Source organism: Phoenix dactylifera, chromosome 3 (assembly GCF_009389715.1).
Source record: "Phoenix dactylifera cultivar Barhee BC4 chromosome 3, palm_55x_up_171113_PBpolish2nd_filt_p, whole genome shotgun sequence".
Lineage (NCBI taxonomy): Eukaryota > Viridiplantae > Streptophyta > Magnoliopsida > Arecales > Arecaceae > Phoenix > Phoenix dactylifera.
The window spans coordinates 15,471,499-15,498,142 of NC_052394.1; the positions used below are offsets into that span (position 1 = coordinate 15,471,499).

Genomic DNA, 26,644 nt, shown 5'->3' on the forward strand with positions numbered 1-26,644 from the left:
AACTAGCATAAGCTATCGAGATCTATTTGTTTACAGTAGAGATAAATTAATGCACTCTGACTCCACTCTGACTCCTTGACCATTAGTACTTTGCTTGTAGAGAGCCATAAAAATCTGTCACTAACAATTCCTTACATTATCTGCCACTACATAGGAACACTGAAATCACTTAAATTCCTTTACTTAAAACTTGGAAGTTACCAACTCATATCTCAGCACGATACTTTTCAGGAACTAAGAAAACGACAATAAGAAACAAGCATTATCCCATTAGTTGGTGGCTGGGCTCATGCAAGTCAGGGCCTTATGTAAAGAATGAGATCAAGTAGGAAAATCCATCGAGTTGGGCATTATATCATCTAATTTTTGACAAAAGATATTTTATTTTAATATTAAGTATATACTTCTGTTTTATGCTTTTGCAAATGCTAGTTAGTTATATATGGATTCTTAAACAAGCACTTAATAAGTTGCAATGGTAGAGCAATTGTAATTTATACTCTGAATGAAGGTAAGACAAGTCCCATTTTCAGCATCCTTTATTGTCACTCCTTTACTGTTAAGGGTCATATTCTCCAAGAATTTGGCTTCATCAAGCCTGCAAATAGAAAATTTCTGCTTTACCTGACTTTTTCAAATCAAGCTCCATTTTTCATACAGCATCATCAGCCTTCGTTGCCTATGATCATATTAACTCGAACAGTCCACCATTATGTATAATCCAATTTATGTTTCTGTAAATCTACCTTTACTATTACCACAAATCTAATATCATCGGTTCTACTGCACTCATGCCCACTACCGTATCAGTCAAATATTTGATCCACAAAACATTACTCCCATAATTGATGTCTCATAATTTTCCATCAAGTTTCCTAGGATTTGACAATTCAGACAACATTCTAGAAGTATATTTACCAAAAAGTAGTTTCTTCTAACTACATTAAGAACTTTTATTTCTCCTCTCTATTAAAAAAAATTTGTTGTCGATTTCAAGTTTTAAGTCTCAAGAGATCTAAACACACAACCTGAGTCCCAAACAAGGTAATTCTATGATTTAATTCAACTTACTACTGGGAAACTGTTTACTGTTTAATCTAGATTTTGATCAAGAAACTGGTAGATCTAACTTTTAATTGGATATAGGCATCAAAGAATATGTTTCAAGGTCACTAAAATAGCTAACTATTATTTGCTTGTCCGTAACATAAAGGGACAGCATATAACCTAGACTAATTTTTAGTATCGTTTCTTACTTTAGCGACTCAAATGTCGACTGAAAGACATAAATCTGTGTTATATTCTTGAAATTTACTCAGTTACAGATTCTAGGGAGAAAAAATGTGTAGCACTGGGACTGGTAGGCCTCAACCAACTATTATTGATGCCACATTTTCACAGCTTAGTGTATCTGCTCTGGTAAGAAGTATAATCTACATATCTCATCTGAGATGCTAAGAAATTCAGTGTTCTTGTACTTCTGTGTATGTTTAATATAATTGCTGGGCTATTTTGGAAATCAGTTTTATGACAAGACAACAGAGGAAAAAAGGAGGAGGAGAGAGGGGGGGGGGTGTGGATGGCAATGCACAACAAGGAAGATCGATAGGAACATCGTAGTTCACAGATATTCAACCTGAGAGTACAACTTTAACACAGAATAATATCTGGCCTTGAAGTAGGGAAATCTTCAAATTATAAACATACAAAACAGAAAATGAAATGGTAAAAAAGTCAAGACAAGCAGAAACCAGATTCATTGAATACTCTGTAAGGTTCCATATAAATTCAAACATCACCAACAATCAAAGCTATGCATAACAGTTCTTGATAAGGATTATTTTTGGATTCAATGAACATTTTGGCATAGGTATAGTTCACATAAGCTCTACCTGGATTAGAATGTAATTTACTCACTATAGATTAAATGATGTCAGCATCATTGATAATAAACCTTAAGCACCACCAAACTCTGTCATATTACTTTCGGTCCAACCCATTGTAAACTCTCCTTTCAAATCAGTATCTATTCCTAGAATACAGCAGAAAAGTTTACAAAATGGCACCAATAAAGTGTTTGATTGACATAACTATCATTTGATGGAAGTTTATATAATTGATCTCAACCTAGACAAGTAAAGGATAACTGAGATAAAAAATCTTGGGTGAAGTGAAACAAAGTTAAATGTCCAAATGTGTATTTTCTTAGTAGTGAAAGCAGCTAAAATCAGAGTAACTGTCCAGGTAGGAGTCCACTATCATCATTCAAATAAAAAGAGCACAAGCCAAATGCATTGATGAATAAATTTGTAAGCTCATAGTTTTTGGCTACATTTTCATTTCGACAAGGAGGTTGTTATACAGTAAACATTCAGACAACATTCATAAATACTAGTTTTAACAGAATTTTCAAGTCATGTAATTCAGAACAATGGGCAACAACAAGGAAATAGAAACTAACACTGTTCAATTTTACAATCTTTAACTTTACAAATCAAAAGCCTAAGAATCAAAGGGTACCCAAGTCCGTGTAGACCAATCAAACAAACCCTGATTATGCATTTCCCTAACTTCCATTCGCTTCAAAGACATATGATACAATCACCATCCTATGCTGGCTCAAGAATTCTACCACCACATTTTTCTTTAACTACCCAGAACAATAAAGCAACAAGTTTTGATCAAAATCCTAGTTCTGATAACATCCCCAGTTATGATAGCCAACATTCAATTAGAGATACTATTCTACTTTGGAGCTCCAACACCTAATTCCACTCAATTTTGAGGCAATATTAATTATAACTACTACCGATGATAATACCGATGACAACAATGAGAACAACAACAACAACAACAATAACAACATGAGCAGAGAATGTTTTGACGACCACGACAGAGATGACAATAACAATGTAAGGATGGAAAAAGAAACCCCAACCTAATGCCAGAACCGTTCTCCTTTCTATTCTTTATATTTACCCCAAACCTCAACCTTTCTCATAGCATTAGCGAAGATTACCTGGGAGGAAGGCTCAATCATCACCTGTGGGAAAAAGAGTGAGCTCCCTCCTTCCACCTCCCCTCTCCCCCGACTCCAATTCCTCCCCATACGAAGCAGCCGCCGGGTGGAAACCCATCCCCATCCCCATTCCCATCTGATGCATCCCCATCGGCCGTGCCGAGGCCTGCGACAGGAACCGATGATCGAACCCACCACCACCCCCACGGACGCCCCCGCTCGCCGCCGGCCCAAAATGCCCCATCTGCCTCTGATAGTAGTACTGCTGCCCGATCTGGTGCTGTTGGTGCGGGTGGTGGAGGGGGTTCACAGGGACGAGCGGCACGAAGGGCGGCTCCGGCCCTCGGGGGCTGAGGAAGTGGTGGGGGACGGGGCCGCTGGCGAAGAGCTGGTGGTCGGCCGCCGAGATGTGGCCGCCTCCGGCGAGGGCGGCGCCGCCGTGGCCATCGGCGGAGGAGGAGGTCTGCTGCATGCGCTTGAGGTAGAGGCGGTACTTCTGGAGGTGGCTGGCGACGTTCTCCCGGGTGAGGCCCTCGACGCCCATCAGCTGCATGATGGTCTTGGGGACGGCGTTCTTGATCCCCAGGTGGGCCACCGCATCCACGAACCGTTTGTGGAGCTGCGGCGTCCACACCAGCCTTGGCCGCTTCAGCGTCCGCGCCGCCGCCCCCTCGTCTCCGACCAGGGCGGCTCCGCCTCCGGATTCGTGGTCGGGGAGGGCGGCTGCGGCTGCGGCTGCGGCGGCTGCGGCAGGGGCGGGTCGGTGATGGGAGGGGAGGTCGAAGGCGAGGGCGAGGTCGGGGGTGATGAGGGTTTGCGAGAGGGGCATCAGCTCTTCGGGCTTCGGCAGCTGATCCTCCCAGCTGGCGAACCAGTTGTTACTGCTGTTGGTAGTATTGATGTTTGACGACTCCTCCTCCGATTCTTCTCTCATCCCTCCTCCTATTACTCTTGATCTCTCTACCATTTCTTTCTCTCTTTCTCCTTCTTTTCTTATACTTTTCTATGGGGAGGGAAAAGAAGAGATCAGATGTGGGAAGAGAGAGGCTGATGGAATTGGAGAGGGGAGTGAATGGGTGGGAAGATGGTGGTGAGGAAGAGACTTCGAGGTGGATCTCCTTCTTTTGTTTTCTATTTCAGTTGTTTTTGTTTGTTTGTTTTGGTTCGTTATCTCTCGCGATTTATTAAGTGAGGTTTATTTTGGTTATTTGGGATTTGCAATTATTACAGTGACGTTATGGCCATGTTCTTCTCTCGCCTGGAGTTGGTTCGATTTGGACCTCGGTGGCTGGGGCGGTGGGGGCTCGGAAGGGGTGATGTGGACTTGGAGGGATTCGCCGTTATATATGGGACGGTGGTACGTTTATGAGCCCGGTTGGTACGAGGGCACTGCTTTTGGTGACGTTCATCCATCCGTTCTACTTCCCAGCGTTAAACAGGTTTCGACGGATGTGCACCGGATGGCAGAAGTAAGAAAGAGGCCGGCTTCACCATCAAATATTTGGACTTCAGAATAATTACGGCCGGTGATCGTCAGATCTTCAATATTTTGATTCAGTGGTGGAGTTATGGATAACTTGGACTAACATAAGTTATATTTGGCATGAGTTGCGAGCTAGTGCTATCATGTTTGAGGATGATTCGACTATAGTTATTGATTGGATCCAACAAGATGTAGGAGGGGGGCGATAACCACATGTTGTTTAAGAATATTCAAGCTATGATAAGTGATAAGATGGCTTTGCAGACGGAGCCTGTGTATTGAGAGACCAACGAGCAGCAGATGGGTAGCCTCATATATGGCTAACCATTCTTAGAAGATCCTTTGGCTGGGCGAGAGGGGATTACCCGGTGCGCTCCGGAATTTATTATCTTTTGATTTTTTTTTGTATATTCGTACCAGCTATGTATGATACATCCATTTTAGAAAAAAAATAAAATTAAATTTTGACAGCTAATTGCTAAAATCTTTTGTAAATTATAATAATGTGTCTGTAATTCAAATAAAGGTAGTTGTATGATGCTACTATATTCTCCTACATAATTTAATTCTTCTAATTATGATAAAAGAGTTACAAATAGTACCATTTTGTTTAGTTGTTAGCTCTATTAAGAGAGAGAAAAATGAAATGTATTAAAAAAAAAACTGTAGTTAATACTTCCCAGACAGAAAGGAGTAAAGATTATTAAATAAGCAGCGGATCCTCTATAATCCTCACAATTTGGTTGCACAACAAGTTCTGATAGTTAAAAAGAAACTGTTGCTGGAAATTGAACCCGGGGGCAACCACGGGCTAAGAAGGAGGAGCTCCGGCGGGCAGTGCGGCGGCGAACGGCTCTCTCCAGGGGACCTGCAAGAAGCCGGTGGCCAGGGTTTCCGGCGCCGGCCCTCCGATGCTTAAGTCAGAGGAGGGCTTAGTTTGGAGAAGGAGATGGACTACAAGTAAAAGTCCGAAGCCCCTTTTTGAGAGGAAGAAGTTTCCCTTTTTATAGGAGGGGTGCCAGGGTTACATGTGATGCGACTGGGCGAATTAATGGGTTACCGTCATGATTGCGTGTGATCATGTAAATTAATGAGTTGCCGTGGATGACTGGACGGGATTGAGTGAGTCAACGAGTTACCGTGGATGGCCTGAGACTTTGGGCTGGCTGGAGATCCGTGGAAATCGTGCGCATTTAATTGTTGACAGTCGTAGCAGGGTATGGTCCCTGATTGATATGCCGTGGCGTGGCCGGCAAGCAAAGCATGGTGCGGTGAGACTACTGCAGGGCGTGGCCGCAGCATGTGGACGACAAGCTCGGCCTTCTGGCCTCGGCCTGCATGAGCTCGGCCTGCATGAGCTCTGTATTCTGGGCTTGGCCTGCATGAGCTCGGTCTGCATGAGCTCGGCCTGATTGAGCTCGGCCTGCATGAGCTCGGACTTCTGAGCTCGGCCTGCATGAGCTCAGCTTGCATGAGCTCGGCCTACATGAGCTCGGACTTCTGAGCTCGGCCTGCATGAGCTCGGTCTTCTGGGCTCGGCCTGCATGAGCTCGGCCTGCATGGGCTCGGACTTCTGGACTCGGCCTGCATGAGCTCGGACTTCTGAGCTCGCCCTGCATGAGCTCGGTCTTCTGGGTTCGGCCTTGCCGTCGGATTCGGATGTTCTGATTATATTTGTGGGGTGGTCCAGTTTCCCCCCAACAGGAACTAAGGTAAAATTCTCATTCCAATTAAGCCAATTATTGCCTCATAGACAGAGTGAAGTTTAGAATATTGCAGCTATAGTATTATGCCACATACCTTAACTATGGATATAGATTAAAACTATAGAAGAATCCATACTTATGTCTATGCACAACCTCATTGTAGGTGCCGTAATGAAAAGAAAGATCAGGCATGTCAATTTGGTGTCCTAAATTTGCGGTCGATATCTTCTAATGAATTGTGTTTTGAGTAGTTTCTTGTGATTGAAAGGTGCAAGGCTTAGGTATCACAGCCCATGGAAAAAAAGCCAGAAAAACTCATAGGTGCTGAATGATTTTCCAGCACAAGATTATAACATGAAAATATTTCAGCCTTCCGGCTCAAGTTGTTGACTTTATAATTATCCAACATAACATCGATTATATATTATGACTGTATCTCTGAGAGTGCATGGCACTTCATGCATCTAAGGTGTGATGTGTCATGAACATTGCAAACAAGTTTGACCCAACCATAAGTGTTTCCGGAGTTATCTAAGTTGAGTGTGGCATGAAGCCCATGGAAAGATAAACCCTAAAGCATAATGCCCTTAATTAGAAGATTGATATGTTTGGTTGAAAGCAGTGAGGGCAAAAACAGAGATTTTTATGCTTCTGTTGGAAAGATGTTCCTTTCTATTGTCAGACTCATCAGGGCCCAACTCCAAATTTATGCACAGCCATGGTGTTTGCTTTCCCAGCTTAACATCCATAGTGCCCTTCTGAAACTATCCTGGCGGTTCACCTATTCTATACCTCATGGAAATTACATATCAAATCATGAAGCACGAATGTGAATGGATGTGATATTGAAGGGACATCATTAGCACAGGAAACATAATTGAGTTGACTAAACTGTGGTAGGAAGGAGCCGACTGGTTAATCCAGTCAACTAGCTGAGGCTTGTGTTTGAATTTTTAATTATTATTAAAGTGGAGAATAGAAAGCACTCGAGCATACTTAGGGGCAGGTTGTTTGAAGATTCAAAGCAATTGATGTCGAGCCAATAGATGCTCCAAATTACCAGTCCGTGAGGGCTTCTGCAAACTGAAGATGCTTGAGTGGAGACACCATATCTCGGGCATTAATGGACAATCCTGCTTTAGATACTTAAGATAGCACATAATAGTTTGGACATATATCCAAGATGAATAGTGGCACCCATCTTACTAGTTAAGAGGAACCACTTATAAATATCAAATTATAATTTGAACAAAAGAACTTTTTGACAATCCAGCTTATCAATGCATCTTATTTTATTTTTACCTTACCTTATTAATAACCTTTTTACTCTAGAAGTAATGTCAACTTAGACTTCTACTACAGTAGCCCAGGCTACATCCATATTCGTACTGAAATCTATCTTTCTCAAATAGTGTTGTAACGATAGCGAAAATTCTTGAACATTAAGACATTTGAACTCATGCTACTGCTGTATCCTCCCTTCAATCACCATATTTTTTATTGGTCTAATGTCGGCGATACACTCACACACTTATCTACAAATTGCTATTTGACTTGTCACCATTTCCGTTAGTCAACGAGTTTCTTAGCATATACAATATGGTACAAGGGCCCAAACAAATTCTATGCCATGCCGAAATGGGACAGAACAAGGGCAAGCAAGTTCTTTAGCATACCTGGTGGGACAGTTGTATATCTACCATTATGCTGCTGCATCTAGAGATTGATGAAGCGATTAAGAGTAAAATGGCCACCGTACAAAGGTCATTTATAGAGCGCTACATGGTATCATTGGTTTCGGTACTATAATGGGTCGAAAGATATGTTTCTGCTATCAAGAGCCGATGTTATAAGCTGCATCACTTTCCAACATCCATTGTGCTGGAATTAGCCGATCCTATCTTCATGAAAATGAATCAGCCCATCAATCTTCACATAAAAATGTTGGGGTCTTCAAGGAACTCGACTTTGGAATTTCAACCTATCACGAGGAAGAAGCCGAATCTTATCTTGTGGAGCTCTCAAAATGTGTAGACTTAGACAATAAGGAAGAGATCTTACATGCAATTGCAGGAGCATATCAGACTGACCAAGCAATCAACAATGCTTCGGTCAGTGAAATCACACCAATACATGGCTTGTCATTAGAGCCGACCATCCTTTCAAAGAGACAAGTAGGGAACAGTAGTTCAAACTGCTGACTGTGCAGCATATCCCTATCCCAAGGGTTGGAGGGTAACCACCTCAATGGATACCACATCTCCTTGCCATCACCAGAAATACAAGCCAAATCTATATGTAGGGAGCAACGTGTTCTACTGTATCCAACATACCCATGGGTTGGAAGCCAAGTACAGCAATAGGTCTTATCTCTATCAAATTCTTCATGGTTTCTACTTGCTACTTAAGCTTAAGTCCAGCCTCTTCTAGATCCTCTATGGCTTTTAAATCGGTCAAGTTGAATGATATCCAAGTGCAAAATAAGGCCTGGCAAATACATCCCATCCTCCTAATCGTCAAATGATGGGATGTGGGGGGCATTGTTTACACCACATTCATACTAGCTATGATCAAAAGGGAGATACACCAAGGGAGGTTCAGGCCAAACCACCAAAGATGCAGGCCAAGTGAATATGGTGTACATCCAAGAGAGCAAGAGTGCTCGGCTTAGGACAAAGCATTAGTGGACTAGAGTCCAATAATAGTGGTTGGCCAGCAGTTACAACTAACCATGCATGAGAAGTGTGGTCAAACATACCATGCATGGAAATAGTGGCTCATATCGCACATAGCAACAAAGGCGAATGTCCATATTAAGTAATAGTACCCAACTTCCCACAGTCCATGACGTGAGAAGTAGGATAGCGAGAGTTAGCAGCATAGACAAGGATGGATTTGTGAATGAGAAATAAAAGTTGCCTATCTTCATAAGACTACCTATCATATAGAGTTGATCATGGGCTAAGCCTTGGGCCTAAACTACATTCATTTGTAGTTGAGCTTCTGGTTAGGCCTACTTAAATTTGATATTTTTTATGCTCTAGTCGGGCCAATAATCAACTCTATTATCATATATGGTAACAGTAGGCCATGTCGCATAAAATAGTGAGAAACATGCCTAAGATGAGTAGTAGCACCTATCTTACTAGTTAAGAGGAGCCAATGATAAATATCAAACTATAATTTGAACAAAGGAACCCTTCGACAATCTAACTTACCAATGATTTTTTTTTTTTTTTAGCTTACCTTACCAGTAGTCTTTTTAGTCTAAGAGTAGTGGTAACTTAGACTTCTACTATCATAGAGTGAGCTTCTTCCTCGAACAGTAGTGTGATAATGGCGAAAATCTTTAAAAATTAAAGCACCTAGATTCATGCTACTCTTGCATCGTCCCTTCGGTCACTATCTTTCTAATTGCTCTAATGTCAGTGGTACACTTGCACACCTATCTACTCGTTGTTATTTGACTTATCTCCTTTTCCATCAGCCAACGATTTCTTTGGCATGTCTTGATGGGACACAAGGGCCAAAACAAATTCCATGGCAGGTCTGAAAAGGATGGGAAAAGGCAAACACTTCCTTTCACAACTCCTACATTTTAGCTAGTGTCACCACTCCTACATTTTAGATAGTGGTAACTACTGGTCAGTCATCCCTGTTGGGTTCTACTTTACTAAAAGCTTTATCCTAGGCTAATAGCTTTCACTCCTCTTGGTCTGCACCTTAGGTACTAGGGTTGCACCTTGATGCTTCAGTCTTGCCCTTGGTGTTTCAGCTTGCATATTTGGAATTTCAGCGTACACCTTTGGTGTTTTGACTTGTTACGTTGTCTAAGGTTGGCATCCTTCTAATAGAAGCTAGCCTACTGACTGGGTACTTCAGCCTACATATCGAGTACATTTTTGACATATTGCAATGCAATTTGATCTGCTAGAACTTTAACCTATCAGTTGAGTACTTCGACCTACTAATCGAGTTCTCAATTTGCACCTTGATACTCGATCAAAGGTTGACATCCTTCCAGAACCTCTTATTCTGCCCGCAAAATATGTTCCTCATATAGATCTACTATTACTCAGTTTATACTGGATGACTTTCTGAGGTTTATTGTTCATAGATCTATGGATTGCAGTCATTGGTCTGGATATGTTGTAAATATAGGTATAGCTTAGGCTTTGGTTGGACATTTGGATGATTAGGTTGCAATTTAAACTGCAAGCTTGAACCAGAACTATACTGTAGAGATGAACTTCAATGTTAAGTCAAACGAAGGATTTGGGCCTTGGTTAGTTGATTCCATCTCAGCCGTGTACATTGCATATCCCAAGATTAAAATCCCAGTGTGACTATACATTCATAGACTGGTCTAACAGATGATCTTTGTAGGACTACTAAAGAACAATTTACATAGGATATGATGGCTATGGATATATATTGTATATGTTTCTTTGTATTTGAATACAGTAGTGTATATTGCTTTCAATATGGGTAAAGTGGTGTATGCTGTTTTAGATATAGATTGTCACACCCCCGACCTAAGATTACGAGCCAAGGGTTGTGGCAATCGCCGTATGCTCATAGAAAACTCTCTATACAAGCATGCAAGGCATTTCATCATGATATAGAGGAATAGAGAATTAATTGGTCATAGGGTTGCTCAATATACACTATCTATAAATAAATGAACTGCATGCAAGTTCATTTAATTATACCATATAAAAGAACAATGATAATGGTCACCTTTTACAATATCACCGAAATCAATGATCTTTTATGGTGATCGACAATTTGGTAGAGCAATAGTCATGGCCTTGCTAGTAGCTAAATACCATCTATTACTGGTGTGGTGCACCAATTTTTGAATAGCATGCCGAGCAAGTAATCTAGTTGGTGATACTGTAGAATACCCTTCATAACCAAAAATTTATTCTATATGTACTTAAGTATATGTTATATTGATCAGCATATGTATTTGATTTTCAAGAGCCGATTCTAATTTAGTATGGAATCCAATACTTTGATTCTTATATCTTTCATATTTTTAGAAATTTTGTCATTATTATTATTAAATATATCTATAGATTAAATCATTAGTTAGTAGCTTTGATGCACAATGAAAATTGAGTTTTTGAAATAATTGTAGCTGCTTGAGATGTGGACCATCCGACCCACTCCTAATCCAACATCCATTTTGAACCTAGATTTGAAATGTACTCCAATTGGATGGATCCGCACCAGTACTTTGGCCACATCCAGATTTCAGTACGGATCCCATCCAATTCTTGGATGAGTTTGGGCCCCTTTGGGTTCTATAAATAAAGATCTAGATTCAAATTATCAAACCCCTTAGCAAACCTGGCTTTTGGATCTGAAAGTATCTGGATCTGACCCGATCCGTGTCAAAGTCGGAATCACCGGAAAATCCGCACCGCCTCCAAAAACCTAATAGGGTTCGAGAGAGGGACATGAAGCAGGTCCGACGAGGAGGAAAGCCCTCGGAGGTAGGGCTGTTAATGAGCCGAGCTGCTCGGGCTCGGCTCGGTAAAAGCACGGCTCGGGCTCGGCTCGTTAGTCAAACGAGCTCGAGCCCGAGCCTAATATGAGGCTCGTTTACATCCGAGCTCGAGCTCAAGCAGCTCACGAGCCCAAACGAGCTTGGGCCTTTGGCTATTTGCTGAATACTGGTTGACTCCCAGTCTTCCATGGCCATGGGCCCACCCGGCCAGACCGGGTGGTTCTATATACACCCCCCTATTGCTCAGGACACCCCCAAAAATTAAAAAAAAATTAAATACTCTCTACACCCCCCCATTTGCTAAGGACACCCCTAAAAAATTAAAAATTCCTAAATTACCCCCCACCCTTCCCACCCCCTCACCTAAATTGCTCTCTACACCCCCCAAACCCCCCCCACCCCGCTCTTCCCCTCCAAAACACCCGCCGGCGGAGGAGGAGGGGGGAGGCGGAGGAGGAGGACGGGGAGGCGGGGGGAGGCGGAGGGGGAGGTGGGGGATGGGGAGGAGGAGGAAGGAGGACGGGGAGGCGGGGGGAGGCGGAGGGGGAGGTGGGGGATGGGGAGGAGGAGGAAGAAGGAGGACGGGGAGGTGGGGGAAGAGGAGTGAGAGGAGGTGGCGGAGGAGGAGGGGGGAGGCGGAGGAGGAGGACGGGGAGGTGGAGGGGGAGGTGGAGGGGGAGGACGGGGAGGTGGAGGGGAGGAGGGGGGGGAGGTGGGGATGGGGAGGAGGAGGAAGGAGGACGGGGAGGTGGGGGATGGGGAGGAGGAGGAAGCGGGCGCAGAGGGGAGGGGGGGAGGAAGACGAGGCGGAGGGGTGATGGGGGAGGCGGAGGAGGAGGAGGAGGAGGCGGAGGAGGAGGACGGGGAGGTGGGGGATGGGGAGGAGGAGGAGGAGGGGGAGGGGTGATGGGGGAGGCGGGGAATCAGGAGGGGTAGGAGGGGGGAGGCGGAGGAGGAGGACAGGGAGGTGGGGGATGGGGAGGAGGAGGAAGCGGGCGCAGGGGGAGGGGGGAGGAAGAGGAGGAGGAGGGGTGATGGGGGAGGCGGAGGAGGAGGAGGAGGAGGCGGCAGTGAGGAGGAGGGGGAGGGGAGGAGGCGGCAGTGAGGCGGAGGAGGAGGAGGAGGAGGCGGCAGTGAGGAGGAAGGGGGTGTACTGAGAAAATTTCAATGGCAATATGGTAATTACACTAAAGGTTAGTTTGGGTATTTTTTTTTTTGGTTTTTGGGGGTGTCCTTAGCAATAGGGGGGGGTGTATATAGAACCACCCGGCCAGACCCCTCTCGAGTCCAGACTCCCGAGTCCCGACTCCCAAATCCCAAATTCCAGCCAATGTCATCGACTAATTAGGATTTCTCCAGCCCCCACCGACCCAGATGCTCATGCCCTAGTCTCCCTCTCGGCCTCTCCCACTCCCAGCCCTCCCCCGATTTCGGAATCCGGATCCGGCGTCCGACGATCCCCTTCCGGCCTTCCCCGACTTGCTACGGCACAGCTCTGCCCTAGTTCCCTCTCCAGCTCTGCCGGTCTGCCCGACTGCCCCCATTGCCTTCGAACTTCGAAGGCTTGAAGGCTGAAGCCCCAGCCCCGCCGCGCTCCGCCTCCCTTCGCCCGCACGCCGCGCCGCCGGCCGTGAAGCCCGACTCCACAGACAGCACCACCGAAACCCCCCCTCCAAACCCTTCAAGGCTTCAGATAGCCACAGATTTCGTGATGATGATAGCCTTCGCAGAGCGGGATCGCAGGAAGCAGCACTCGGATGATGATAGAAGCCCTCGAAGGCGAGAGAAGACCGCAGATAATGACCGCGGAGCACGACATAGAAGACATAGAGATAGAGATATGGAAGAAGGCCATCCAAGAGAGGAAGAAACCAAGAAAGTTGAAAACGAGCTGCCACCGCCACCACCGATGCCTGATTCCAATGCGGGAAGGACTGGTGGTGTATACATCCCTCCGTTCAGGATGGCACAGATGATGCGGGAGGTACAGGACAAGAGCAGCGAGGCCTACCAGAGACTCAGCTGGGATGCTCTTCGGAAGAGCATTAATGGACTCGTGAACAAAGTCAATGCCATCAACATCAAGAATATAATCCCCGAGCTTTTCTCAGAAAACTTAATCCGCGGGCGGGGCCTGTTCTGCCGGTCATGTATGAAATCACAGATGGCGTCACCTGGATTTACAGATGTATTTGCTGCGTTAGTTGCTGTTGTGAATACCAAGTTCCCAGAAGTGGGTTTACTTCTATTAAAAAGAATCGTGTTACAACTCAAAAGGGCATATAAACGGAATGACAAGGTTTGCATTTGTGTTCCTCGCCTTTCAGTTGCCGTTGTCTTTTGATTAGGAAAGGATGATGTACTAATATATTTGGTGAATATTTTTGATGTCAGCCTCAATTACTCGCTGCAACAAAATTTATAGCTCATCTTGTGAATCAACAAGTAGCCCATGAGATTATTGCATTAGAGCTTCTAACGGTGTTGTTGGAAAACCCCACTGATGATAGTGTAGAGGTAAAGTTTTCTTTTATAAGTGTTTTCATCATGCTAAGTTTAGTCGAACCATCCTTATGTGTACATCTTCTATTCTTGTGCAGGTGGCTGTAGGTTTTGTTAAAGAATGTGGAGCATTGCTTCAAGATTTCTCCCCTCAAGGTCTCCATGGTGAGTTGGATTTAGTTTTTAGTGCAAATTGTAATTTTATTTAGCTGATGTATGCTTGGGGCATTTTAGCTTGATAATTTGATTATGCTCTATGGTTTGTTTCATTTGTGGAAGTTGATTATTTAGCTGTTGTTGACCACCTACAAAGATGTGCTTATACGTACATGCGTTCACAGACACATATACATATATTTTTATGTTAAGGGAGGATGTAGATAGGTATCATCTAAATAGCGATCCGAGTTTAAAATATATGCGACGAACATCTACTTTTACAAATAAAAAAAACTGGTCTTATATGTTGTTCTTGTTTATGTTCTAGCTTCCTAAAGCTTGATTTAAAAAGAGCTTTTCTATAGCTGCAAACTGCAAATTCTGGTTTGTTAAAGAGCTACCGAGGAAGTGAAATTTCAAGCCAGTTGAATAATCCTTATTATACTGTACTGGGAGCTTTGGATTGCTAAATTGTCAAGCATTGCTGTAGAAAGTTTCCAAATATTGCAGTTTGATACAAAACTCTCTTTGAGGGCAACAAGATTCGTGGAATTGTTAAAATTTTATTAGGAGTGAAATTTGTTAAAAAGATGCAAAAAGGCTTGTAAATAAAGCTAACTATGTGGTGTACGATAATCTATATCATAGTTTAGGTTCAAGATAAGGTGAGTATGAAATTTATAAAATATCTAAAGTTAGAGAAAGGAAATCTAAAGATACTGATTGAAGTAGATGGATTATGAGTGAGGATAGTGAAAAGTGAGAAACGTAAAAAAAAATTGGAGTCATTATTTCTAAAAGATTTTAAATGGGATTCTACTACAGAAATTTTTTTCGAAGAAGTGCAGTTAGGGAGGAGGCGACATTCTATATGTATAATCCATAAGATAGTAGTGGAGATAGCTGAAAAGAATGCCAAATGCTAAGACAATAAGACCTAGATGAAATACCTATAGAGATTGGGAAAATCAAAGGAAATATTGGGTTAACTTGGTTTATTAACTTCTTTAACAAGTTTCTGAAAAACAAGAAGACTGCAAATGATTGGAGGAGAAGTCTGTCATAAGAGTAAAGGTGATGTACAAAATTGTTCTAATAATTGAGGAATTATGCTTAGGAGTACCATAATCATAACCTTAACAACTTGTCCTTTTTTAGCTATTTGGAATCAGTTTTATGGATCCTCATTTATCGAGAATTCCAATATAGGACCACCTCCGACATTATGAGTCACTCTATAAAATTGTGGAGAAGGGTAATTGAACAAGGATTAAGAAAGAAAACAACAATTTCAGACAATCAATTTGGGTTTATGCTTGAAAAATCAACAGCGGAGTAGCTTTTTACTTAGGCAGTTGATGGAAAAAATATTGAGAAAAGGAAGAACTTTATATGTGGTGCCTATTAACTCAAAGAAAGCTTATAATAGAGTACCAAGAAAAGTAATTTGGTGGGGTTTAAGAAGCAGTATTGTACATAAATGGTGTATTGAAATAATTGAGAATATATATGCTGTAGCATGGAAAAGTGTTAGGAATTGTTGTGGTACAAGTGTGTTTCCAATCACAATAGGCTTATACCAAGGATCAATACTAAGCTTATACTTTTTTTGCACTAATTATGGTTGAACCTACTACTAATTATGATGTTGAGAATACAATGTTGATTAATGAAAAAAGAACTAGGTTGAATACTAAATTGGGCTTATGGAATGGAGCTTTAGAGGATAGAGTATTACAAATCAATAGAACAAGGACAATGTATATGGATTGTAAATTTGGTGTGAATGGAAATGAAGGTGAGATTACAATCGAGATTGATGGATTAAGAGATATCACCAAGTAATTGGTTCCATGATTAACATCTATTATACAAATTAATGGGGAGATACGAATAGATATAGGTAATAGAATTAGAGCTAGTTGGATGAAGAGGTGTATATGGAGTATTATGTGATCGACACATGCCTTGGAAATTTAAGGGAAAAGTCCATGGAACAACGACAAGGCCTGTAATGCTGTATAACTTGCAATGTTGGGTAATAATGATAGTTCATAAGTAGTGCGATAGAGATGAGAATGCTAAGTTAGATCTTTGGTAAAACTAAAAAGGATAGATTAAGAAATTAATATATAAAAGGGTTGGAGAAGTTGCTATGTATTAAGGATAAAGTGATGGAAAATCATTTGAGATGGCTTGGACGTGCATAATGAAGATCTAAGGAGGCTCCAATAAGAAGAGGTATTTTAATTTTTGTGTGGAAGGTTGTAAGAAAAAGAGGGAAAGATCTGAGGTAACCTAGATGGAGGTTATGAAGAAGGATATGGAGTAGCTAAGAATAACATCATAGGTAGTCCTAAATAGCAATACTTAGTGAAGGTCCGTAAAGCTGATCCCAAATAGTTGGAAAGAAGGTTGGATGGTCATGATTGTGGTATTTAATCTTCAATTCAGATCCATAAAGTAGTCATACTTTGATATATATATTTGGGATAAAGTTTTAAGTTAGGATATTGATCTCTATTGTCAAACCATTGCCTAAATAAGTTTTTGTTGACATTCAATACCACTAGAATATGTATTGGTGGTTATTTTCTCTTATCTATTCATTGCTTTACTCTCCTTGCCATCCTTGCATCACGTAGCATAATAGCTTTCACCATTGCAATCCAAAAGAGTTGATGTTGCATGTTCATATAAAAAGGGCGGACCGATGCATGAGGTTCTCGCCACTGTGGGGTTTGTGGAGGGTTAGATGTATACAGTCTTATCTCCACATGCAGAACACTATTTCCATGTTTTGAACCTATGACACCCAGGTCACAAGGGAACGACTGTATTGTTGCACCAAAGCTCACCCTCATGTTGCATGCTAGATCAAGCTGCAAAAACATTGCATTGTTTGTGGAAATGCTCAGTTATGTGGAAGGGAGTTCTTTTGGCAATGAGATCACCATAATTCGGTTTTCTTATAAATGTATTCTGCTGGATAGGTATAGTCTAAATCATGTAGTGTGCTTAACCCTTCATTCTTACTATAGATGCTGTAATTGTACATATGGAGTCCACATTCATTTTCTTATCTTATCTAGGTCTTCTGTTTTTGTAATCAACCTGTAATATTTTCTTCTATTCCAGTCATGTTTGCAATGACAAATAAGCCAATATGTTCTCTATGTTTGTTCCCACTTATTTCCTTGTTAGGTCTCTGCAAGATGATAAATGGGTTTCCTTCTGCTATATTTGTGGATTATTATGCTTATGTTACCCAGTTTTTTCCCCTCACTTTCAATCCAAATAAGCATTTGTCATTTCCATTTTTTCTGTACGATGTATTCCTAAACCATTCATGTCACGACAAAGGCCCTAGCTAGGGTATGCTATAGTTAACTACAATGCATACCCAACTAGGCTTTCCAAATCCTCCATATGGTGGTTGATCTTATAGTTAAATAATGTTTCTATGTATATTGGGTAGGACTTCCTTATTTATATTTTATTCAAGGTTGGACTATCATACATGTTTGCCATGTAGCAGACCACCCATTTTGTTCTTGGTTTTGTGGGATCTAGTCCAACACTTAGCATTAGCACAAATGGATAACAGCTTGATCACGCTACCGGCACTTTGGTAGGAACTTGGAATTTCTACATTCAAGTATTCAGCATGAACCATTTGTACAATTATTATTGCTCTGCCATGAGCGTGACCAAATCTTGACCAGAAAACAGCAGACAACAAGATTTGACCTTGGGGGATTTAATTTGATCAACTTTGTTCTCAATATAGTTACAATTTTTTTCTTAGTTTGATCCCAACCCTTTTTCTACTACACTAAATGACACCTCACTAACCATTAATGCAATATGTTAAGTAATGTCATGTCTCGAAGTTCTTATCTGAAGATTTAGAGTATTATCCTATTTGCTAGATACTTGAGCTCCACATACTGAGGTTTAGATACAAGCATTTACTTTTCAGGTGCTAGAGACTTGATTCAAGTATAAAATCAGCTGTTAGCTCCATTGTTTGGTTTTACTGATATAAGTGGCTTACTGGATCTAGTTTTTGCTAGTGCAGCCTAACCCATGTTAACCTATGTGTTAAGCTATGTGAACCACTTCTTAAGGGGAGGAAGTCTTGTGTGACACTGGAAAAAAATTGCTGGCATGTCATATACTTGTCTGATATTTATAACAAGACATCCAGGTATAACTAATGGTTGTCTCTATTAGTTGCTGAAATTTGTCTTCAGTATATATATGGAGCTTAGTTAAACCTTTTACAGGTAGTTGATTGATTTTGCACGACTAGACAACTTATAATTGGTGTTTTTGCTCTTCCATCCGATATTTTTAACTCGTTATAGGTGATTTTCCTTTTCCATTCAGTATTTTATATAAGAATGGTGCAAATAAGTGAATGTCTTGTTGTGGAAGTAATCATTGTGGCATCCTTACAAATATGAATTGTTTGATCCAACATTCTATAGTTCGGCAACCATTTTTTGCCTCATATTCTGCTGACATATGTAAATGCATAGTTTTTTGGGCATATCTAAGTTGATATGTATAATTTTGTCAAGGGTTCACTTTGCCGTAAAGAATAATCTATGTTGTGTTTAGGAGGATATAAATAGCAGTTCAGATTTTAGAGCAGCACCTTTGAGTCCTCAGACTACACAATGCTACCTATGTTTAGTTTTGTAATTATCTGTATCTGAGGTATGCATCCCCTATTCGTTAGCATCTGCAACACCCAATTGCACTTATCTGTACTGTTCAAAAGTTTCATAGCCCATACTGTTGCCATTTGATGAGCATTCTTTGTTGCTGTATTGGATACCAAAGGTATTGCAAGCAATACATCTACATTCTCATGGTTAACTTTTATATTTCTCAATCTTTGCAGGTATTTTTGAACGTTTTAGGGGAATACTTCATGAAGGAGAGATAGATAAACGAGTTCAATTCTTGATTGAAGGCCTTTTTGCAATAAGGAAAGCCAAATTTCAGGTATGGTTGAACTTTCTGTAGGTATTGTCTTGAATTATGCTTGTCTCTATATTGTTTCAGTCAAAGTGTATGATTCACTCAATCATTTTAAAAGGTTTCACATCGATATTCAGGGATTTCCAGCTATCCGCCCAGAATTGGATCTTGTGGAGCAAGAAGATCAATTTACCCATGAAATATCCCTGGAAGATGAAATAGATCCAGAGACAAATCTTGGTATTCTATTAATTATAAATTTTCTTTTATTTGTGGTGATTTGCCACATAGGCTAATATATTGCAAGTTTGTTACTCTTTTGTTTAATTGGCAGATGTTTTTAAGCCAAATCCAAAATTTCTGGATGATGAGAAGGCTTATGAAAATATTAAGGAGAGTGTCCTTGGGATGGAGTCTTCTGAAGATGAAGAAGGGTCTGATGTAGCCTCAGATGATGAAGACGAAGAAGAATCTGAAGAGGAGGAAGCAGAGGAAATGGAAATAAAAGATGAGACGGAGACAAATCTTGTTAATTTACGGAGAACTATTTATCTCACAATCATGTCAAGTGTTGATTTTGAGGAGGCTGGTCATAAGCTGTTAAAAATCAAACTTGAGCCTGGTCAAGAGGTAAGTAATAAAATCCTTACTCTTCACTTGCACTAGTTTATATTGACTGCTAGTAGATTAGTTATTTTTGTAACTTCTAAAGCTTGTCAAAGGTGATCATGTTTTTATTGGCTGCATTATATGACTTCATTATATGATTTCTGAGAAAAGAATGACTAATTTAATTGCTGTAGGCTTAATATAGATGGATATTTTGAATTTTATACTGTCCTGTCAGTGGCTTCATATCATGTTTCTCATCTTCTATTAAAACGATGGCTGCTTCGACGTTTTGTCATATTGTCTATTAATATCTATTGTAAAATAGCTGAATGTTTCCAATGCCGTCTGATTTCCGGTACATTTTATCTTGTATCTTGTACACATATGTTGGAATTTGGATTGCCAATAAACCGTGCATCCCAATTTTGAAGAATGTGCTTGCTTGCTTGTTTCAGTGTTGATAATGAAGTTTGAAACTGTTGACTTGTAATTGTTAAAAATAGTTGGAACATGATAAGATATAATCATTTATGAGGGGATATATGGGACAATTTTAATGATTTTAATAGCTGATGAAGGGAAAAAACATGAATTCTGCAAAAAATAGAACACTTGTTGAAGGGAAGGAATTATTTATGTGATAATGCCATTTAAAGCAAAATTGACTATGTTAAACTTACTTTAAAGTAGCATGCTGTGTTGTTAGCTAATCCTTTTATTATGCCAATTTGCCAAGCCAACTGTTTCTATAAAGATATGGTCAGGATGCCTTTCTGCTGCATTTTTGATCATATTGGATACATGTATGAAAATTAATAGGCAAACTCGATACTTGCAAACCATTGTTTGATTCAGAAAATGCATCATAAATTATAGATTCTCTTTGAAATGAATTATAGTATTTGAATTTTTCGCAGATTAATTAAATTAAAACTCATAGGTGCCTTTTCTCCGAAAATACCCCTATCAAATATTTTACTCTCAAAAAAAATCTGTGCATAGTATTAATTGATTTTCGTAAGAAAAATTCAATGCAACACCATAGTAATAATAATAATAGTCGTAATAAGAATAAAATAAAAATTAATAATAAAATTAATTGATAAACCAAGAGAAAGATCTGTGATAATGTTATTTATGACAAATATATTCTTCTATGAAGTCAGGAGCCAAAGATGGCAACCCATCTCTACATGTGTCAAAGGCATTTTATTAAAATTTAGAAAGGATAAAAAAGAAAGCTTACTTTAGTTACACCTTAAAAAAGGGAAGAACAAACATTCTTTTTTTTTTTGAGGCCTATGAAGATTATGTTTTAGTTAATAGCTACAATAAAGAATTGAAACCTTGCCTCATCACTTAGTTGTTTCCTGTTCATAACATTTGATATTTTCAATTTCATCTACTTAGAATAATATTAAAGATATAAATTCTCATGCCAATTTATCTCCTTATTCTGTGAATAATGACATAATTAAAAAACCATATTATTTTATCATCATTGTATGTTATTTCTTGATATAACAGCTAACAGCAGCTGATTTAAGAGCAAATTTTTTATTCCCAAAAATCTAATTTAAATGAGCAAATAACAACTGTTATTTCTATTATAAGGAGAAAAAACTATTGGAATGGGGACTGTTATTGGATCATATCAGTATTTGTTAGAACCTCACTTAAGGTGTTGTGTTAAGCATTATGGAACATTCCTTGTAATACTCAAGTGTGCATAATCAAAAATTTTAATTTGACCCGACAAATCCATCAAATTTAGAACATCTGTATTCTTAAAAGGAAAAAAGGTATGAAAATATCCATATAATACAGTTTGCAAAAGTTATGAGTACATGGAATGGTTTTGGGGTGGTGTTGTTAGAACATGTCAGCATTGTAGAAACCTTGGTTTTTGATGCTGTATGAAATTTTATCTAATGGCTCTTGCAATACCTGTGTTTATAATCATAAATAGCAATTCACACTCATTAAACTCATGGAGCCCAAAGAATCTGCAGCTTCTTAAAACCATACAACCTCCTCTCCAAGTGCCCCCAACCGAAGTAGGAAAGAAACAAAAAATTCTTTCTAGCTTATGTAAGAGATAAAGAGCATCAAATTATCCATCCTTGCTATTCATAACTAAATAGAGTTCAAAATATTAACACTGGTCAACAATCAAGTTAGCAGGATCAACATATAAGTGGGTTGCTATTATTTATTCCCCTGTAAAATACGATTGAGCATATATACGCTTATTGCAAGATCCATGTTTAATTCGTGAATTAGATGTACTATTTAATTCTAGATTGATTTTTTTGAATAAATTGATAGAGATGGATTTAGTTCATTACTGGATTTAGGCATACTTAACCTATTGCACCCACACTTGTCGGGTTAAAAGTTGCAGGTGAAAATGTAGAATTAAAAGGACGAAAATTTAGCAGTTTTAAATCATTTGATTATTATGCAAACATTTTTAAGCTGTAACCCAATGGATATTCCTCTCTTATATTGGGAAGTGGTTCCATATTCAAACGTCAGATGTATCCCCAGGTCTTTTAGAAGAAAAAAGAGACTATTAGATTGAAATTCCTTTAACCACATTATTTGAATTTCACTGTTAAATTTAATATTCATTCAATAAACATGCATAAGAATGTGTGCTACAACATGTTATGATTAAGGATAACAAATCTTAATGAAAATATTTTCTCAGATAGTTTGCCTCTAGAACCTGTCAATTTTTTGTTTTATATGAGAAAGCTGTACTGCATAATGTAGCGCGTGAAATTGTGGATAGATATGCTTCATAATGAGCTATACTCATTAATGCTAAGTTGATAAATGTCAGAACATAATCCTTAGACGTGTCTGAATTTTGCCAAAAAAATAATTTAGGACTACTTCATATGGGCCACATGGCACTACATGAACTCTTGCGTTAATCCTATTATTGCAAAAACAGAGGAAAGAATAATGAGGGCTTTATCCAATGAATAAATTACTCTAGCCTTGGAATAACTATTCAGCGTTCCTGTTTTCTAGAAGTGCTTGGCCAGCAGAAGGCTTGCAACACTTATCTCTCTATTGATTCCAACCTAAGATAGAAGTAGATCAAGGTTAGTTTGAGTTAATGCTTAATCCAAATTTTGATTCAGCTGAAATTGTGCCAAAATTTTCGTCTAACCAAACCACTTTGTAGCCCTAACTCTAGATGGTTGAGATCTTACAAAGTGTTATTTTTGGTAGAATAAAGATAGTTCTGTTCGAAGTTAGAAAGCACTAAGGGTTTTATTTTTTCCTTTTTGTCATAACTGAAACTAACGCACTTGTTTGGATGATCTCATATAATATAGAAATTGGACCGTTAGCTAAAATCATGACATAAAACATTTATTTAAGATGAAGAAGAAAAGTTTGATAATGCTTCTTGTTTACAAGCCAGATGAAGAAGCTAGGCTAAGGACATGCGATAGTAAACATTAACCCCATCCTAATGTTATATAGAAATTGAGTAGCGCTAAGTTTTCTTTAATATACTAGAGTACCTCTAAGATAACCTACTTCCGTTGACCCAACCAAACAACTAGGAGATATGATTTTGCGTAATGAAATGTAACACCATAATCTTAGTTGGATTAAAACAGAGACAAGAATTTTCACTGTGAAAACTTATTAATCTGGACTATCAGCATCAGCACCTGTAAGCAGAAACTAATAGCAAGGTTTTAAATAATGTGTTATCCCGTATATAACGGACCACCACCGAAACTGTTATTGACCGTTATAATAGTTATTACGGTCATTATTTGTCTCAAAAAGCAACTTTCAAATTTTAATATTAAAATAATCACTGAAATAATGGCTTATATAATGGTATCATAATGGAAGATAACAGGAAAAATAGTGGTGTTATCCTTCCCTTCAATTTTCATCAGGTAGAATGGTATTATTTTTTTTGGGGACTGTACAACCTTTTTTTTTTTGGGAGGGTGGGGTCAGCAATTTTTAGGCAAAAGATTTAAGTGTTGAATATATATATATATATATATATATATAAAAGAAGGTACTGGTGAAAATAACAGTCGTTATTTGTATTAGAACAAGAAATAATAGAAAATAACAGAAACTAATGGAAATTATATTTTTCTATGATATTTACCTCAGTAACATAGTAGAGGGTTGGCCGAAACAGTTATCAGTTAGAACATCGTTATTGTAAACCATGTTAGTAGTTAATGCTTTATGTGAAATTAAAATATAATTATGGGATGTGAAAACAATCCATAACTGTAAATTTTGTTTAGTACACTATTTTTTATGCTGTAATAATTATCATAGTATGTTGCTGTGAATCCTTGTGACATAGGTAGATCTGAACCAATACGTGTTTCTATGCACCTTGTACGGAGCATGCACCCACTCAAATGTGTTAGTAACCTTCTAACGTACTACATATTCTATGGCACAGTATAATGTAGATTGACAAGTAAATATTTGAGCATGTAAGCAAGCCGCAAGTGCCATTTTATATATTTTGGGAGGGTTATACACATGCACGAACAGCGTATGGATAAATGGGTTAACATATGGAAGGCTTATATGCTAACTACGCATATACATCTTTTCAACATATGTAGCAACATTAACAGATTTCTTGGGCTAGTGGCTTGCATACATGCATTTTGATGCGCAATTAGTCACGACTGAATCTAAAGCAAGCAACAACACCTTATGCTTTAAAGTTGCGATGAATTATTATGGCGTTTGTTGTTCTCTAGGGGGAATTCCTCTGGTGAAAAATTGTGCTTAACTTTCTGTTGGTCAAGACAAAGTTTCATTCTTATTTCCAAGATGTGTTTAGCTAATTTATCTTGATTTTTCCACATCCTATAATCTCCTTCGTTTTAGTTTATTTTTATACCATCGGGCTCATTGCCTGCATTATGTTTGCATTAGATGAGAATCCTTAGGTTGGCATGGCAGTGCTAGGGTGGATAAATTAAGAAGGCTGTGCTTTGAGTTAGTTACTACCATAGTAACTAGATGGAGCATCAACAAGTATGGGTTTGGACTTGTCGAAGGGTCAGAAAGGATGAGGAGCCTAGGTGATCTGACGAGGATAGTGAAAAGGATATTAAAAATGCCAGCATTAATGGAGTTATTGTCAATAGGAATTTGGACAAATGCTCTAAAAGGCTTCTAATTTTTTATTGATTTGGGCACATGGGATCCTATGGATGAAGATGTGGTCTCTATGGACCGCATAGAATTTCATTCAGAGGAGGAACCATGTAGGGATCCTGTTCAAACAAGCATCGGTCAATTAAATCAGGGTTATAGATTTTCAGTCCATGAGACACAATATGGGATCTGTAGTAGGCAAAATGATCACCCATTTTTAATTCATAGAAACCTATAAAAACATGATTTATGTTAAATGATTATTATTATGAGTCTGATCTGGCTTGTTTCTATATTTTTCACTGTTTTTTGAGAGAAATACTTTTTGCCTTGTTATTTACATGCCTTGTTTTAATTGTTTCTTCTATATTTCCATCAAATATTTTGTTTGTTTTTTATATTAATGAAATGAATTATCAAACTTGCACCCCCTATTTACTCATCCACTATTCTTTTGTTTGCACTACAGATGGAATTATGCATAATGCTGCTCGAGTGCTGCAGCCAAGAGAGAACATATCTTCGTTATTATGGGCTTCTAGGACAGCGGTTTTGCATGATCAATAAAGTCCACCAGGAAAACTTTGAGAAATGCTTTGTGCAACAGTATTCCATGATACATCGACTTGAAACTAATAAACTACGTAATGTGGCTAAGTTCTTCGCTCACTTACTTGGAACCGATGCACTCCCTTGGCATGTTCTAGCTTATATACGCTTGACGGAGGAGGACACGACTTCATCTTCTCGAATTTTTATAAAAATTCTCTTCCAGGTATATATCCAGTGTTATGGAATTCTATTTCTTCATTATCTTATTGACGCTTCTAAATTTAAAATAACATATAATTTTAATGCAGGAATTGTCAGAACATCTCGGCATACGTTTGCTTAATGAACGTCTAAATGATCCGACCATGCAAGATTCATTTGAGTCTATTTTCCCCAAGGATAACCCAAAAAACACAAGATTTGCCATCAATTTTTTCACATCAATTGGACTAGGTGGCATTACGGAGAACTTGAGAGAATATTTGAAAAATATGCCTCGCCTCATAATGCAGCAGCAGAAAACTGTGTCAGATTCAGATGAATCTGAAAGTTCTGAAGAGTTGAGTTCAAGTAGCTCTGGCTCTGAATCAGGTTCTGAGTCGGAGTCGGAACCAAGTTTTGAAAGTAACGGAAGGCACAGTAAGAGAAGGAAGAGGAAATGATTAAACATTCTGAAGCCTTGAGTCCCTTATGTTGTCCTCGAGTATATTTTTGACTTTAGAGGTATTCAATGATCTTGTAAAAAGTAAATGTTATTATTTTGTTAATTTTTTTGAGGATTGTGTGTCAAATGGTGTTAGTTATGCATCATGAATTTGGTCTGTGTATTTTGTTCATTCAAATTATTTCTCTTTCAGCAAGTATTAGGAATCAAAGTTGATTACCGGTAATTGGAGGAAAGCTAATATCCCATTTGAATGGTT

At 39.2% G+C, this 26,644-nt stretch overlaps 2 protein-coding genes across 2 annotated transcripts; one reads left to right on the top strand and one right to left on the bottom strand.

Moving 5' to 3' along the window:
- Positions 1-2,302: 2,302 nt before the first annotated feature.
- LOC103706270 (transcription factor MYBC1-like) lies at positions 2,303-4,406 on the bottom strand. The gene has a single exon (XM_008790328.4). The coding sequence runs from the start codon at positions 3,984-3,986 to the stop codon at positions 3,033-3,035; it is 954 nt and encodes a 317-aa protein (XP_008788550.2). The 5' UTR covers positions 3,987-4,406; the 3' UTR covers positions 2,303-3,032.
- An 8,638-nt stretch (positions 4,407-13,044) lies between these two features.
- On the top strand, positions 13,045-26,621 carry LOC103706269 (pre-mRNA-splicing factor CWC22 homolog). The gene is made up of 8 exons (XM_008790327.4): positions 13,045-14,022; positions 14,118-14,240; positions 14,324-14,390; positions 19,297-19,400; positions 19,514-19,616; positions 19,711-20,006; positions 25,639-25,944; positions 26,030-26,621. Exons 1-8 carry the CDS (start codon positions 13,435-13,437, stop codon positions 26,381-26,383), a joined length of 1,941 nt encoding a protein of 646 aa, XP_008788549.2. The 5' UTR covers positions 13,045-13,434; the 3' UTR covers positions 26,384-26,621.
- The last annotated feature ends 23 nt before the right edge of the window (positions 26,622-26,644 follow it).

What these genes read in the sequence shown, in the direction of transcription:
- LOC103706269 (XM_008790327.4), top strand. Translation starts at nt 13,435, where the DNA reads ATGATGATAGCCTTCGCAGAGCGGGATCGCAGGAAGCAGCACTCGGAT. An exon ending in CATATAAACGGAATGACAAG is followed by an intron (nt 14,023 to 14,117) that starts GTTTGCATTTGT and finishes TTTTGATGTCAG; the next exon opens with CCTCAATTACTCGCTGCAAC. An exon ending in TTATAAAAATTCTCTTCCAG is followed by an intron (nt 25,945 to 26,029) that starts GTATATATCCAG and finishes ATTTTAATGCAG; the next exon opens with GAATTGTCAGAACATCTCGG.
- LOC103706270 (XM_008790328.4), bottom strand. Translation starts at nt 3,986, where the DNA reads ATGGTAGAGAGATCAAGAGTAATAGGAGGAGGGATGAGAGAAGAATCG.